The sequence below is a fragment of the Triturus cristatus genome, chromosome 8 (genome assembly GCF_964204655.1).
Source record: "Triturus cristatus chromosome 8, aTriCri1.1, whole genome shotgun sequence".
Classification (NCBI taxonomy): Eukaryota; Metazoa; Chordata; class Amphibia; order Caudata; family Salamandridae; genus Triturus; species Triturus cristatus.
Window position 1 is genome coordinate 239,087,018 of NC_140591.1, and position 16,330 is coordinate 239,103,347.

The window sequence follows — 16,330 nt, forward strand, 5'->3', positions numbered from 1 at the left end:
GGCAGATGTAGGTACCTTTGTCCAAATAGGGACCCTTGCTTCTAGTCAGGGTATGGAGGATACACTCTTTAGATAACCCCTGCTCACCCCTTGGCTACCTTGGGACAATCAGACAGACTTATCCCAAAGGCAATGTGTAAAGTATTTGTTCTCAAAACACACAGTAATACAGTGATAACACCACAAATGGACACCACACCAGCTTAGAAAAATAAAGTGTCTTCATCTAAACTCGACAAGACCAAAACGACAAAAAATCCAACATACATGTAATAAGAATGTGACTTTTCAAAGGTTTTAACTAAATGGGTCCATTGAAAACTATGGATGCATGATTTCTCACAATGTACCTGTAGATGTGTCAAAATTCACATGGCCAATCAGCCGCAGAGATGGGAAGCATCGAGAAACAAAGTGATGCGCCAGTTCCTGAGACCATCGGGAGGTGATGCGACAGTTCTGCTGCACGCAGGAGAAGTGATGCATCGAATCCGGTCTGCAGGGGGAAGTGATGCATCGACTACAAGACGGTTCTGGTCTGTGGGTGATGTATCGGGAAAACTTGCCACACAGGTACGATGCGTGGAAATCTAGGATGCATCGGTGATCGATGTGGCTGTATCTGATTCTTCATCCGCAATCCCTCGTCGGTTCTTGCAGCGGCAACAGGCACTGCATCAGTTTCAGAAGCGGCGCAGTAATTTGTGGAGATTCTTCTTTCACAGCGGTACTGTGTCTGAAAAACAGCCACAAGAAGAGCGATGCGTCGATTTCCTCAGTTCTTCTTTTCTTCCAGCTTCCAAACAGCAGGAACAACCTCCAGAGGCCCATAACTGGAACAGGCACCTTCTGGCAGGTCAGGACTCTCAGCAGCAGAGTTCAGGAGAGCTGGGGGTGAAGTCATTGTGTCCCTGAGACTTGAGACCAGGAGGCCAGCACACACAGGCCCTTGGAGATCTTCTTCAAGCAGGTTCACTGCAAGATTTCAGTCCTTGGCCTTTCCTTGGCAAAAACAGCAACTGCAGGACAACCCCACACAGCAGAGGGGCAGTACTCCTCCTCACAGCTCTTCAGCTCTTCTCCTTGAGTCCAGTAGTAATCTAAAGTTCTGGGGTTTCAGTTGCAATACTTGTGCCCCAAAATGTCTTTGTTCTCTTTGTGCAAGGGTCTCCGAGCCCAGTCCAAACCAGTTCTGTCCTCACTGGTGCAGTATGACCACAGGGGGTGGACACAGCATTATGCAAAGGAGACAGGCCCTATTCAGCTGCAAGGAAATCTCCTCTGACTACACTATATGCAGCCAAGTACCATTCAGCTCAGCTCTGAGTCACCCAGGAAGGGCCAGGCACAACTTACCCCTCCAGTGACTGTCTACTGTGAATGCACATCCCCAGCCCCTGTCACTCCAAAGCCAGACAGTCTATACACGAACAGGCAGAGGCACACAGAATGGCTAAACAAGAAAATGCCTACTTTCTAAAAGTGGCATTTTCAAACACACTATTTAAAAAACATCTTTACTAAAAGATATGTTTTAAATTCTGAGTTCAGGGCGCCAGAACTTTATTTCTCTATATTGTTCCAATGGTAAGTTATACTTGAAAGCTGTTACAAAGCATTTCCCATTCTAACATACAGGGCCAGATAGTCTTTCAATAGTGAAAAACGACGTTGGCAGAATTTCACTATCAGGACATATCACACACACCAGTACATGTCCTACCATTCACATACACTGCACCCTGCCCAGGGGGGTACCTTGTGCCTGCCATAGGGGTGCCTTACATGTAAGAAAAGGGAAGGTTAGGGCCTGGCAAGTGGGTGCACTTGCCAGGTCGACATGGTAGTTAAAAATGACACACAGACACTGCAGTGGCACGTCTGAGATACCTTTTCAGGGCTACTCATGTAGGTGGCAAAATCTGTGCTGCAAGCCCACTAGTGCATTTGATTTACAGGCCCTGGCACACTCAGTGCACTTTACTAGGAACTTACTAGTAAATCAAATATGCCAATCAGGGAGAACCAATTGTAGTAACGATTCACACAGGGAGCACTTGCACTTTGACACTGATCAGCAGTGGCAAAAAGCCCAAAGCATCTAAATCAGCAAAAATGAAATCGAGCAGAGCATCAAAAATACAGGTGGTAGAGGCAAAACTTCAGGGGAAACCACACCAAAGATGCCAAGACTAACACCTGGAATCAACTATATCTCCCAATAAATGTGTTGAGCACTTCAGGTTCAATGACAACCATTCTGATTGCGATAGTGATCAGGGCATTGCAAGAGTGGATTTTCAAGTTGCCTATTCGTGCCTGCTACCCTTTACCATAAAGGAGGTCAGAGCTGCAGTAAAGCAGAGTATGATGAATAAGGCTCCCTGACCGGATGGAGTACAAATGGACATATTTAGTAATAATATCGATCTTTAGGGCCCACTTACCACAAACCTGTTAAGAAGTTCCATTAGTCACTTAAATCCTGGTCCAATATTATCATTCACATCTTTAAAAAGGGTGACAGATCAGATTCACATTATAATTGCCTTATTTTCTTGCTTCATTCCACAAGCAAGTTTTTGGGAAGGATCTTGTTGGACTGTTTGGAGGCCTAGGTAGCCAAAACAGGTAGCCTGTGCCTAATACAGTATGGGCACAGGAAGGGTCTGGGCATGACAAAGCAGTGTTTAAATTTGCAGTAGACAATTAGTAAATATACACAAGCAAAGAAGGGCTGCCTCTCAGTAGCTTTTATAAACCTTACATCTACCTTCCATTGGGTGGATAGAGACATGCTCTGGTGCAAAATTCTCACCATGGGATTGGAGGAAGCTGTGGTTAATTTTTGGTGCAAATTCACTAGGATGTGACAGGCCGCATGCAGGCACACGGTCAAAATGAAGTGAGGCATTCGTCAAGGGTGTGTACTGGCCCGTTCCTTTTTTGTCTATATATAAATGATCTTGAGACCTTGTTGAATCTGGACGAAGCAGACACCCCTGGGCTTGAGAGAACTCCCTGTTCTGCTATATGCAAATGATTGTGTCCTGACGTACTGCACAGGGGTGGTCTTACTACTCTAGTTGAATAGATTTGTCTTCTACATGAGCCATCTGGGCCTGCAGAAAATATTGCTAAATCTCACACCATGATTATAGAGCGCACTGTCTTGAAAAACGGAGCGCGCTATAATAATAATGGTAAACTTGCCTTTGTTACAACTTTTAATTATCTGGGCATCCCTTTTGCTCACAAACGTTCCTGGTCTCACTTAATTAAAGTCAGGAATACCCAGTTTAATCAAATAACAGAGGCCCTATTCCGGTTTACTGGGAAGCTCGGGTGCAAGCCGATGGATGTCATAAGAAAATTCTATATTGCTGGGTGTTGCTTGCTATGGTATATGGCGCAGGGGTGTGGGGTTATTGTGACACTGCCCCCTTCAGGCAACTGAAAACATGTTTGTCAGAAGACATTTATGTTATTTATAGAGTTTTGTGTAACGCGAACTCGACCCAAGGGTCTCAGAGCACTTTACACAGATGTCAAAATAAAAGTTACAAGAGTTACATATGGGGTATATACATTCACATGTAGTAAGCACAGATACATAGCCATAGCATGCATGTAGTATATGGTGAACATTAGCAGTTGCGCAAGTTACATATGGGGTGAAAGCATAGCCACAGTATATACAGGAAGTATATGGTGAGCAGTAGTAGTTGCACGAGTTGCATATGGAGTAAGTGCAGTTATATGGGGTAAGCACAGATACAAGGTGACAGAGTATATAGGATGAATACTTATGTCAGTCCGTAAAACCCTGCCCTCATTCCCTTGTCACATGGAACTAGGCCTGTTAAACCTAGAAGACTGAATTAATCTGGCACCACTTAAGCTCTGGCACTCGGTGTGGGCAAAAGATGAAACAGCCTTAAACCAGGACATTATAAAAGAGTGTCTAAATTTAGATTATGCTCACTGTATATCGTGGTTAAGATATATGAAAGATCAGTTTTCCTAGCTAGGGAGATATGTTTTTTTATAGTCCACAAGCTATTATATCTTTCTCTAAACAACCACTAAATATAGATTTCCTGGCCTGTTGCCTGCAGTGAAGCCAAGCCAGGGAGTTGGGAAAGCACTCAAAGTGATTTTATTTTATAGGGTCAGGGCAACTGGAATTATGTGATTGTGTGGCCACAGCAATTTTTGCATAATTTTAGATTTGCCGCATTTGCCACATAATCCATCATCTGCCACATAATCTGCAGATGAAAAATAAATTCTTGCTCAAATGGTTCAAAAGTTACTAAAAATAGAGCTACATGTGTTGCCTCTCAGTGGGAGGCCCTCTGTAATGCAGGACTGGTCACCTTTCCGTTGCTTATTGCTATATTTGGGCGATAAACTGGTACTAATGAGGTACAATGAATGCCCAGACAGTGTTAATAAGTGCAGAAATGACAATATAATGAAGTAATACTGTTCTAAATGTGCCACATATCATGCATTTTCTTGCCGCATAATTTACTCAACCCTGCAGCATAATTTACTCAACCCTGCCGCATAATTTGGCCCTCTCCTGACACATAATTCCAGTGGCCCTGGATATGGTTCAGAATTATTATATGGTACACTTCCTGATCTCGTATCCGAGCAAAGCTTTTCATGAATCCAAGTTCAGGCCATGTCCTTGTGACTCCAGCTCTGCCCAGAATACGCTTCATGTCTTTTTCTTTTGCAAGTTATATGTTATTTCTAGGGAAAGCTTTTTACTACCATTCTTGAGGGCACAACATGTTAGGTTGTGTCAGCCTACTCTGCAACAACTACAGTGGCTATCATCTCAATAAACCTGTTTGATGGTGTACAAATTCAACTCCGCGGCTGTGAGACTGAGAAAAATGGCGGGGAAGTAACTGCATATCATTCTGGTGTTAAAAGTGTGTGGGGGGACGTTGATTATTAGTGAAACAAGATCAAATTGTATATTTATTGTGGTATTTTTAGCATTTTTATAAGCATGTAGTAATGGAGATTTCTATTATGTGGTATTTTGAATCATCCTCTGTATTTTAAAACAGGATTTATTGCTTTGTATGTCTTTGCTTTTATGCCTATGTATTTCTTTTTTTTATCGACTGAATAAAGATTGTTAAGACTGACTGGCTGAAAGCTAACTCTTATATCCCAACTGCTATTTCTGCAGTGTCATTGTGTTGCTGACTTCTACAAAAAGTTAAACAAGTTTAACAAATCTGTTGCCATGTTTAGGGTCAGATCATAAACACACTGGCACTTTATAGCAGTTGCCCAGTTCCCTGCATCAGAATATCTCAGTAGATCCAGTATAATGAAAGCAAAAAACTTAAGATTACACTCAAACTGGCCTTCTTTCTCAATATAGAAAAATAAAATAAATATTTTCAGAGACCAGAATTATCTGATCTCGGAAAAATGAAGGCCCACATCAGAACATCACTTGAGCGAGTTTGTGTTAGAGACCCTTGTTGAACTGTACCCCTCTGTTTGAGTTAAACACCGAATCATGTCATCAAATGATGGTGTTCAGGTTAGAATTTGTGTAATAGGGAATTGCAGTCCCTGGTCATAGCATAGACATTAAACCAACACCAGGGCGCACCTTTAGAAAATCATACCAAACAAAACCGCCACACCATTGGAACAGAAGGGTCAGAGCCTGGACCTGACTGGCCGTAGAGGGCACTGGGCATTTCCCCAGTGGGCCGGAGAGGTAGGGGCCGGTTGGGGGCGGTTTAGTCACGGGTGGCCGGTTTTGTAGCTGTGCTTCAATATCGCCCCCAATAACTAAAGGGGGAGCGGTGCTTTTTGACAGCACCCCCCCCCCCAGTTCCCAGGGCAATCTGCCAGGGCTGGTTGTTGTTCCTGTTCCCTAGTCAGAGCTACATGAAGGACACCCTTACGTTTCCCACGGGTTTTACTGGCTAATGACACCAAACCAATAATTCATGGTTGCAGTAATCCTGGCCATTTCTGGATGAGATTCCCATGGGCACCTGTGGGAATTGTAATTACTGCGCTGCACTGATTTCCGAGCATTATTGTGCAGGTTTGGACCTTTTTCAGGGTGGAAATTTCTCTAGGAGCATTTGTCCCAATGAACCAATGTGGTATTACCTTTAATTCTCAGATTATTAATTTAGTTGGAGACTCCAGGTTCTGCCTAGATTGAGCGAAATTCCCGTAATTTGTATTGCAATAAATATGTACAATGTTGCAAAATTAAGTGTAATATTTGGAATGCAAATCTGTCATTTAGGGTTATATTTTAACATTAAATGTGTCGTCCTGAGAATCTTTGAGAAGAGGTGTGGCGCCGCGGCCAGGGCGACTGACTCTGGAATCTGGGGATCACGGTTCGATCACCGGCGGCAGATTAGCCCAGCACCATGTGACTCTGGGCAATATCTTGCTTAATCTTCCTGAAGGCCCCCAGCGCCTAGAGGCCCCTACGGGTGATTGTTCGCGCTTTACAAATGTGGATTTTGATTATTACACCAAAAAAAGTGCAAAAACCAAAAGCACCGTGAACATTCTGTTTTTTCCGTTAATTTGGTGCAATTTTTTTTTTACAGCAACTTGAATTTTCATAGTGAACGGCATGTAATTACATGAAGTGGTGCAATGTTGAAATGTTGAGAATTTCACATAGCAAACATAACGCAAATTTTCTGAAATTACATCAATCAATACTGGCATAATTTTCATTTTCCCCAAGCATAGTTCTATCCAAATACTTTAGGTTTAAAAAACAAATCTTAATGAGGGCCCATGATGTCATTAAAAGGTATTCATTTTAGGCCAGTTCAAATTAAATTCATTAACTAATACAAAATAATTAAATGCATTTATGGAAATATATACCATAGAAATTAGAATTGTCCATTATATGGTTCGCATTCCCATCAGCATCTAATTGATGTCTGCAGAGGGAATTTTCTGCTTGTCCTGTGTTCACAACCAGAAAATGGGGTCAGCATTCGAAACTTATCTTCCCTTTGAGTGTCCATAAATACACCTGCACCGCTATACTATACTTCCTACAGAGAAGGATTTAGGGCAAGCCAGACATTCCCAGTGTTAACCTTGCATCACCTATGATAGCCTGAGATAAGGAGCTTCAGTTCTCTTCCCTCTTCTATCCCTCCATTATCTTTTTCAATCCAACCACCAGACTCACATGTCCACTGCTCATAGAAATCCTGTTTCCGTATACTGATTCACCACTAATCCTTTTTGGGTACCGGAGTAGTGAGCTACTTAGCGAAAAGGGCTTTGACGCCTCGTCAGGGGTAGTAAGCGCTTTATAAATACAGTTACAATTACAAGAGTAAGTCACAGCAAAATCTTAGTGAGCTGCGCCCAACGCGTTGAACCTCCACCCTCCGTGCATTTTAACCTCTTTGGTCAGAGACTTAGTCAGATTACTTTAGAGCCAAGAACCACCATCATACAAGAGCTATATAAAGTTCCTATACTATAACATGGTATCTTAAAAAATGTTGTTATGATGCTGTTCCTGTTTTTTCGTAGATTCGCATATAGTGAAAAGTTTGTTGAATAAATTGAAAGAATGTGGCATGCTGCATCCCCAGGAATTCTTATGATCAAATGGAAATTGACCAGATACATAGCAGTATAGAGCAAAGTATTATTGAGAGTGTGCATCATTTAACAATAAATAATTATGTTTTACAGATTTGGGAAATTTCAGTAGCCCTCAAAGAAGCGAAGTTTCAGTGAGGGAGGGCCAGGGAGTTGTGCTGATGTGCAGGCCGCCGTCGCATTCCCCAGGTACAGTTACTTGTTGTCAGTATTTTATGCTGATGATGCTTTTTACATTGCATGAGATGCGACATATGTGAGATATGAAAATTAATCAAGACTGTCATAAAGATTCGAAACTCAAATTACTTACTACAACTTGCACTTCTGAAAAAGTTTCTTGAATAACCTGCTTTTATTATCTTGAATTTTTCCTACTGTTGTTGAGCATGGACCTTTCATTATATTGCATAACATGTTGGGGATTTGGTTTCAGGTGTCTTTGTGAGTCTTTTCTCCAGCTTGTTGTTTAAAGAAATATATTTGAGATGCAGCACACGATAGGCTGATAGTCATTCTCCAACAGTGAAATCCCTTTGCCCTATAAATACTTGCAGACTAGTATAATGGCATGACCCCCAAGACCATAGCATGTGACTGATCTGTATGCGAGCAGTAAAACACACGAATGCAATTAAATATATTATGAATATCTCTTTGTGATATTCTTGGGAAGTCCGTCTATTACACGTGGCACAAGCATTTTTTGTAATTTTTAACCCTGATTTTTTAATGTCGCTCATGCTTGAAACCTGCTGCGGGCAGTGCTTAATTTGTAAAGTAATGAGTGCTGGTGCCCAAAACTCTGCTCAAAAGCCCACAGTAGGTGTTATTAAATGTGAGCGTGCCAAATTCCAAGGCTGCGTGCTCTTGAATCCCTCTAATGCCTTTGTATCCACTACCAGACTCTCCCTGACCCCTTTATCACAGTTTGCAGGTTCCTGCTTTCCCCATTTCTGACGTTTTCGTAAGTCTTTCTCTTCCTCCTTCTTTCCCCTTTGAGTGTTTTTGCCTCGCTTGCCCTCACTTAATGTCTGATGAGGAAAAATAAGTGACAATCCCCAAAACAAGAGTGTTGGTGGGCCCCACCGGCTCAAATTAAGCACTGCGTGCAGCCCTCATTTGCTTATGGTTAAATTGCTCTACTTTCACTCGCACACATCAAGCAGATAAGAGGAATGATGCCTAACACAGGTCAGGTCTACAATTAGAGTAAATCTCACATGAACTTACAGACCCAAAGCCATCTCTCACAGGGTCATAGTTTGGATGTTCTCTGTGTCAGTGGTTATGTTAAATTTAACGTGAAAACCAAAGTTGGACCAGCTAGTTGTTTTGCGTACCTCTAGCAGTGTGGGCGTATAGCTTCTGCTATGCTCTGTTTGTTTGCTGTGGGAGACCGATGTGGCTTGTATTCTATAGTTGCTGGGTATTATTTTATTTATTTATAAAGTTTTATATAGCGCGAACAAGATCCCGAAGGATATCAGAGGGCTTTAAAGAGGAAGAAAGGAAGGACATGAATCCAATATCGCCAACAGGAAAAGATTACACAACTGGAATACATGCATAAGTGCAGACAAATAATCGCAAAAATCCCAAGCAGATGAATCTAAACGGGAATGTAACAGACTACGAAGGGGGTACACACTGCGGAAAAGAAGAGCATAGATCCAATATCGACATTAAGTAGGAATGCACAATAGGAATACTTGCTTGTTTCCCAAACCAGAGAGTCAAGGAGAGTAATACGATAAGCATGAATAGAACGGGCTACGAAATGGGACACACAATGCGGTAGAGAAGGGCAGCATCACATGAGAGGATAATGGTTGTGGGAGTTCGAGCAAATGATCCTGGGCCAAGTAAAGGTAAAAAATTGGTAATTAGGAATCTTTTGGCTTCCAGTTTGAAAGCAGTCGTTGAGGAAATTCTGCGTACTTCCGGTGGAAGAGAGTTTCAAATTCTTGTGGTAGCGCCGGAAAAGGCTCAGAAACCGGTTCTCTTTTTGCTAAGGATAGGTGGTTTCAGGAGGAGAGTGATAGCGCGTCTTGAAGCTCTCCCACCACAGGATAATTCAAGCTTTTGCGCTATGTACCAGGTAGTTTTGAAATGCAGGGCTTTGTGCGCTAGAACGGTAATCTTTAAATGAATTCAAGCTTCGTAGGGCAACCATTTAAAAGATTTTAGGATTAGGGATATCTGCTCACTTCGTTTGGTACCAGTGACCAGTCTGGCCGCAGCGTTCAGTGATGCCCTTAGGGGAGCCAGAGTGTATTTGGGAAGGCCACAGAGAGTAGCGCTGCTGTAGTCCAGCCTTGGCAGGACCAGTGCTTGTACCACCTGCTTGAAGTCCTTTTGTGGAAGGAATGGCTTGATGTTTCTGAGAGTCCTCATCAAGAGATTAGCTCCCTAACAGACATTGCTAATATGATTTTTCATATTCAGGTGTTTGTCCAGGGTGATTCCGAGAGATTCGGCCGAGTCTATGATGTTAGAGGCAGTGAGGTGATTCAGCCAAGGGTCGAGCGTGTGGTTAGGGGGAGAGATAAAAAGGAATTCAGTTTTGGAGGTGTTGAGCAGTAGATGGTTCTCCGTTAACCAATTTTGCGTAGTAATTATGGTCGAGTAGAGTGAATTGATGTTGTCCGGGAATGGGATTTTCAAATAGAGTTGGGTGTCATCCGCGTACATATGGAAGAGGATGTTTGTGGAATTTAGAGAGTTAGCTAGTGGTTCCAAGAAAAGGTTGAAGAGGATAAGAGATAGGTCGGACCCTTGAGGGACTCCCATGAGTACTGGAGAGGGCTGGTAGAGGGAGTGGTTTGCCTTGATTCTTTGTGATCTGTGGTGAAGGAAGGATGAGAACCATTGTAACACCTGACCCAAGAAACCCATCCTGATCTTCAAAATGGATAGAAGGTTGTCATGATTAACCATGTCGAAAGCGGAAGAAAGGTCAAGGAGTATTAGGAGGCAGGAATCATTTAGGTCCAACATTTTTAAGATGTCATCCATAACGTGCGTGAGAGCCGATTTGGTACTGTGACCCTTCTGGAAGCCGGATTGATGTTGGTCTAGGAGTTGGAAATTATCTATGTGAGCACCGAGTTGGGATTGTATGCATTTTTCAAGTAGTTTGGCTAATGTGGGGATGTTGGAGATAGGGTGGAAATTATTGAGGTTAGTTTTTTGTGTGTTAGTTTTGTTTAGTATGGGTGATACCAGCGCTGCTTTTAGACAGTCTGGGATTGTGCCTTGTGACAGAGAAGCGTTTACAATCCTTGTCCAGGTGGGGATGAGTTCATTCTTGATTTCTTTGAAGATGGCCAGTGGCAGCGGGTCACTGAAGTGGTTAGAAGGCTTGATGTTCCAAAGAATCTTGTAGATGTCTTTTTCAGTGAAGGGGGTACGGTGTCCCATGTTGCATTGTTCTTGGTGTTCAGACTGCTTGGTTTACCCTTTTCTTAGAGGTCAGGGGGTGGTGCATACCCGTGGGATGGCAACAGCGCTTTTATAGTAGCGAGTTCAATGGTGATGAGCCTTGATTTCTCAGTGAAAAAAGCAGCAAGATCATCGCAAAAGGGCGGGCTGCCTCCAGAGTCAGAGTTGCTTGGTCCTGCCACTGATTGCTGCTTGACCAACTCGAAAAGTTTCTTGGGGTGGTTTGCAGCTTGATCAAGTTGGTGTTGGAAGTTATCAGCCTTAGCGTTCTTGATTTGTTTGCTGTAAAAGCTTCTAACATCTCTAAGGAGTTTTAGTTGTTCCCAGGAGGGATTGGATCGCCATGAACGTTCAGCTGCCCTAAGGTTGTGGAGCTCCGTGTTTAAGTTGTCGTTGTACCATGGTTTGGATATTTTTGTTGAGGTATTTTTTTGTTGGAGTGGTGCGAAGTTGTCCATGATGTTGGAGATGGTCGAGTTGTAGGAATCAGTGAACATTGATCAGGTCTGCTTGGAAGGCGAGGGCAGATTTACAGTGGGCTGCTAGATCACAGATGTAACCACACGCAGGGAGATTCAGGTTGTGACTCAGTGATGTACTCGTCTTGAGATTTACTTTAGTCTAACCCCGACCGACGTACTGGTCAGGATTAACTTCCTCCTTGACTGGTTTTCACCGTTTACTTTTGGACCGATTGATTTGCTAGGACCTACTGGGTCGGAAGTACAACCGGGTTTGAGGTCTGACGTGTTTGACTTAGAAAGCTAAGCCCTGAAGAAGTCAGGGGTTACTGTGCCCCGTGACGAAACACGTGTTGGCTGGCTGTAAAACCGAACCCGTCATAAACAGAAAACAGAAATCAGAACATTGTGGTCGTTGATTGTCTTTCGTTGCTTACTTGAATGGATTTGTTTCAAACCTAATGCTATTACGCTTGTCATATAGAATTCTAACGTGTGCACAGTTTTGATTTGTTTGTACAGAGGGCCTGTGGCCCACTACTAGAGGGTTTAGGGTTTTTTTTCCCTCTCCTGTAGCACCGTTTTGGATATATTTCTAGCTAATACTATACGTATTAACGTATTATAAAGAGAGCGCCCTATAGCAACCTGACAGAAAAATAGCACCCCCCTTTTGAAAGCTGCTAGATCACCTGAGTTTATTGATCTGAAGTCCCTTTTCCAGATCTTAGATTTAGTTGGTTGCGCCTTCCTGAACGACACCTCCCTGTTTATATAAAACAGGATGCAGTGATGATCAGACCAATCGCAAGGGGTAATGGTATTGTAACGAGGGCGGTCGGACCAGACACGGGGTGTACTCACCTGATGACTCGGGGACTGTGACAACCATCATTTCCCCTCTTGTTTCTCAGCAGCAGGAGGAGTGGACATGCCCGGAAGTACGGCCGTATGGCGAGGACGAGCAAAAAGGACATTGCTCCTTTAACTGGGAAGACTGGTTGCAAAGCCACGCCCCCAGCTATGACGACGAAGAGGCTTGGCCTGCAAAGACGGGTGGAAGGCGGATATCCGGGTGTGCTATCACCGGAGGAGTCGAGCGATTTGTGAGCGGAGAGAACCAGGCGGAATCCAGGGAAGGAGTGGAGGCGAAGCGGTCGCAAGACGAAAAGGAGCCAGGAGGCCAACGTTCCCGTGTGTCGTCCAGCCACGCCCCAGGAGGAGCGTGGCTTTCGCAGGTACACGAACGTTTCACGGGCTGGATGGGTAAAAGTGAGAGCCCCAGAACTTAGCGTGAAGGTCCCCGCATCCCGGTGATACCGCCCTGAGCACTGTCCTCACTTATTTAGACGTGCTGCGCACCGTGTGACTCCTCACTAACCCCCTCCCTTACCAACCTTGAATGGCCATGCACCACATTCACGCCTAGTACCTTTTTCTTTCCCTTCCCATCCACGATTCCTCCTGTCCGGACGGACCCATGCTGGAGTGGATAAGAAGTAGGCGGACCTCGCCGAGGGATCGAGAAGCCAACAGAGCCACCTTTGCCCTATTATAGACTGGTCCCACGACGCAAGCGTGTACTCGGGCCAATAAAAGCTACTTTGACCCCATCTGGTCTCCCGTCTGTGTCTCCTATCCCGCAACAGGTATCCAATGTGATGGTCTGCCCTTTTGAGAAAGTGTGGTCTAGAGTTTCTCCCTTATTGTGAGTTGGTTGGTCACAGTGCTGAATCAGTTCTTGTTCAATCAAAAATGCTTTAAGGCAACTTACCGCTTGGTCATTGGGGTTGGGCCATTGAAGGTTAAAATCACCCAGGAAGATTTGGGACACGGCTGAGTCGACATTGCCCGAGATGACTTCCATAAGTTGCTCGATGAAGGGGAGACTGTCACCAGGGGGGTGATAAAGTGTGAAGAGACAAAGGTATTCATAGGAGTAGGGCGAAGAGGACTCTAAGTGAGAAATCAAGAGTGAGTTCCTATGAATACATACTAGGCCACCCCCCAGCTTCCGTGCTCTGTCTAGCCTAATTATGACGAGAGTCGGAGGTATTAGTAGGTCTAGGAAAGGGGTGGAGGCAGGATTTAGCCAAGTTTCAATGAGAATGTGAATGTCTAAATCATGGTTTTGGATGATGTCGAAGATGTCGGAGGGAGCATTAGCTAAGGGACTGGTTTGCAAGACGGGGGCTATAAACTGTCCTATGTGTTCACTCCTACTAGGGGAGGCCCTGGACAGGGTCGCAGAAGTGAGGAGGAGTGCAGATGAGCACTTAAGTAAGGTTGTCGATTTGTTAAAATTCTTTAAGAGGCTAGCTGGGTTCAATAGTAATGGGCCAAATTTGTACAACACAATTTGTGGTGCACCATGAGCTTACTATTACCCAAGTCAGGGTCTGGGTTGAAGTGTGTGCAGGATGGACTGGAGTGAAGTAACCCGAGCTTCAAGATTGATAAACACAGTAACTGGTGTACTAGAGTGTTACCTATTTGATTTACTATAGTTTTAGCAACCGGCTTGTCTAAGGACAGAGGCTGTCAATCTTTACCCTCTGCAGCAACTTTAATTATTTTACAGAAGGACTACTTATGATAACTGTGAGAACACATTTTGAAAGGTAAAGAATTCCTCAGTTCTTAGACTGTAGAACCCGCATATAAATATGAAAGGTTGGAACCTCATCACTGAGAATAAGTTTGCATTGACCACAGGAAATTACTTTGTCATGGCACCCAACGTCTGCAGCGAGTACTATGAGTGCTCATAGGCTCTCTAGTGAAAAGTCCCGGTACATTGAGTCTGCAGTGGACACTGACTACTTTTGGTGCTGAATTTTACTTATACATAAAATGATTTGATAAGTGTTTTTAGAATCCAAGTGGCAGGTTCTGGGAGAGAGAGAGAGAGAGAGAGAGCGAGAGAGAGAGAGAGTGTTTACAAGCTTGCTGGAAGCCATTACTGAGCTCACATACATGACATAATTCTTCACAGATAATTAAGGTAATATGCAAGATCATTCATTCCCTAAAGGCGACAGAACTGCAATACTAAGATACTGAAACTCTGTCAATGACGTCCTATCCTGCATACCACCAAATTGGTCAATGCTTCTCTGCTGTTTAAAGAAATCCTAGAGCCATTCAAGCATGGTTTGATTGCTGCCCTACTGCCCTACTGAAGAAACTCTTTGTGGATTCAGAATCTCTTGCCTTTGCTACTGTTTGATTTCGAGCTAGATGTGTCGAGCCAAAAAGCTAGAGAATTGTGACCTCCATCACCTCCATCATCTTCATCATTCGTGAGATAGTGCCCCAACATCTGTGAGAAAATGCCCTTTTTGCAGTCACCCCCATTTTGTACTGAATGTTATTTATGTTTGTTTTTTTATTCAGCACAATGGGCCACTGCTGTCAAGCCCCCAGTGTATTTGCTCTTTATACTGGAACATGTAGAAATCATGCTATTCCCTGATTGCCTTGTTTAACCTTCTTATAAGGCCATAGTATGTGGCAAAGAACTACACTTATAACATAGAAGGTTAAGTGTCATCTGTGGACTGCAGCACTTATTGTGCCATTCATTAGTATGACAAGGAAAACATGGCTTCAGACCTACCATTCTAGCCTGGCTACCGCAGTTTAACCCTACAGCCGGGCCTTTCAAATTAACCCTCTAGGCAGGGGGAAACAAACCTTCCTTTTAAATATTAATAAGTCACTTCTATGTAGGCCTTCTAGCCCACAAGGTAGCATGCACAGTATTTAAAAATGGGGCGTAAATAATTTAATATTACTATGTCCCTGCAGAGACAAACACCATTTTCTCTGTGTATGGCTCTGGCTATCCAATAGAGAAAGACAGAGTGCAGATTAAAATATTTTTTCTGTTTCTCAGGTTTGGGATCAGCCAGAAAAATAACTCAACCACTCTATTTAATATTTATTAAAAGCCATATTCAGTGGAGAAGTTGGATTTGTAATAGCTATGTAGGAAACGTAACTGTTAGAAAGTTACCCTTTCCCTGCCTGAAGCTCCTGGAGGCTTACTTACATTGGCTGTCTAGCAGCCGTCACTCAGGTTCTTGACCTTAAGTAGGTGTAAACACTGCTACAAGGACAATGATCTGGGAGTGGGGATGTTTTTCCTCCCCTGACAGTAAGACGACTTGGGATGGGCCCAGGAACTTAATTAACTTCTAAGGGCATGCCCTGCCACAACTAAATGTCAGGTGACACCTGAAAAATGCCCAGTCTTTGTCCCCGTAAACAGGCTAGCACCAAACCCAGTGGGAGGAAAGCTACCCTAAAAACTGGTTTTGAGTGACCACAAAGGGACTGCTTATTACCCTGCCCACTCCTTGGGTTAGGCACACAGGCTCTGCACAAGGGGAGAAGGGGTTCCCCATGTTGGATGTCAGGAATAAGGTGTAATATGGGAATTGTTTACAGTAGGGCAAACAGGAACTTCTGCAAAAGTGGGAAGGGTTGGCCCTAGATACCTTTACCCCGTTGGTTAGGGAAGAGCTTGGAGTCATCTCTACCTACTGGCTGCTGCTAGGCAAACATGTGGCACCCAGAGGCACCATCTCCAGAACATTCTTTTGACCTAGGGAAGAACAAAAGAAGGACACACCTCCTCTGTGAAGTCATGAAGGTCTGGATCTGCTCTCACCTATACCCAGGACAGAGAACCGGCTTGCAGGGTCTGGTGACCAGCTCCCTGTGTGGCTACAGGGATTCAACAAGATGCCTTTTTCTTGAAGTGCTTA

At 43.8% G+C, this 16,330-nt stretch overlaps 1 protein-coding gene across 4 annotated transcripts in view; it reads left to right on the forward strand.

Moving 5' to 3' along the window:
* Positions 1-16,330, forward strand: part of CNTN5 (contactin 5) — a 3,369,946-nt gene that overhangs the window by 2,344,051 nt on the left and 1,009,565 nt on the right. For all 4 annotated transcript variants that reach the window (XM_085621430.1, XM_085621433.1, XM_085621431.1 and 1 more), the window contains one exon: positions 7,747-7,842. In XM_085621430.1, the coding sequence (XP_085477556.1) occupies positions 7,747-7,842 (96 nt within the window). The remainder of the gene's footprint in view (positions 1-7,746; positions 7,843-16,330) is intronic.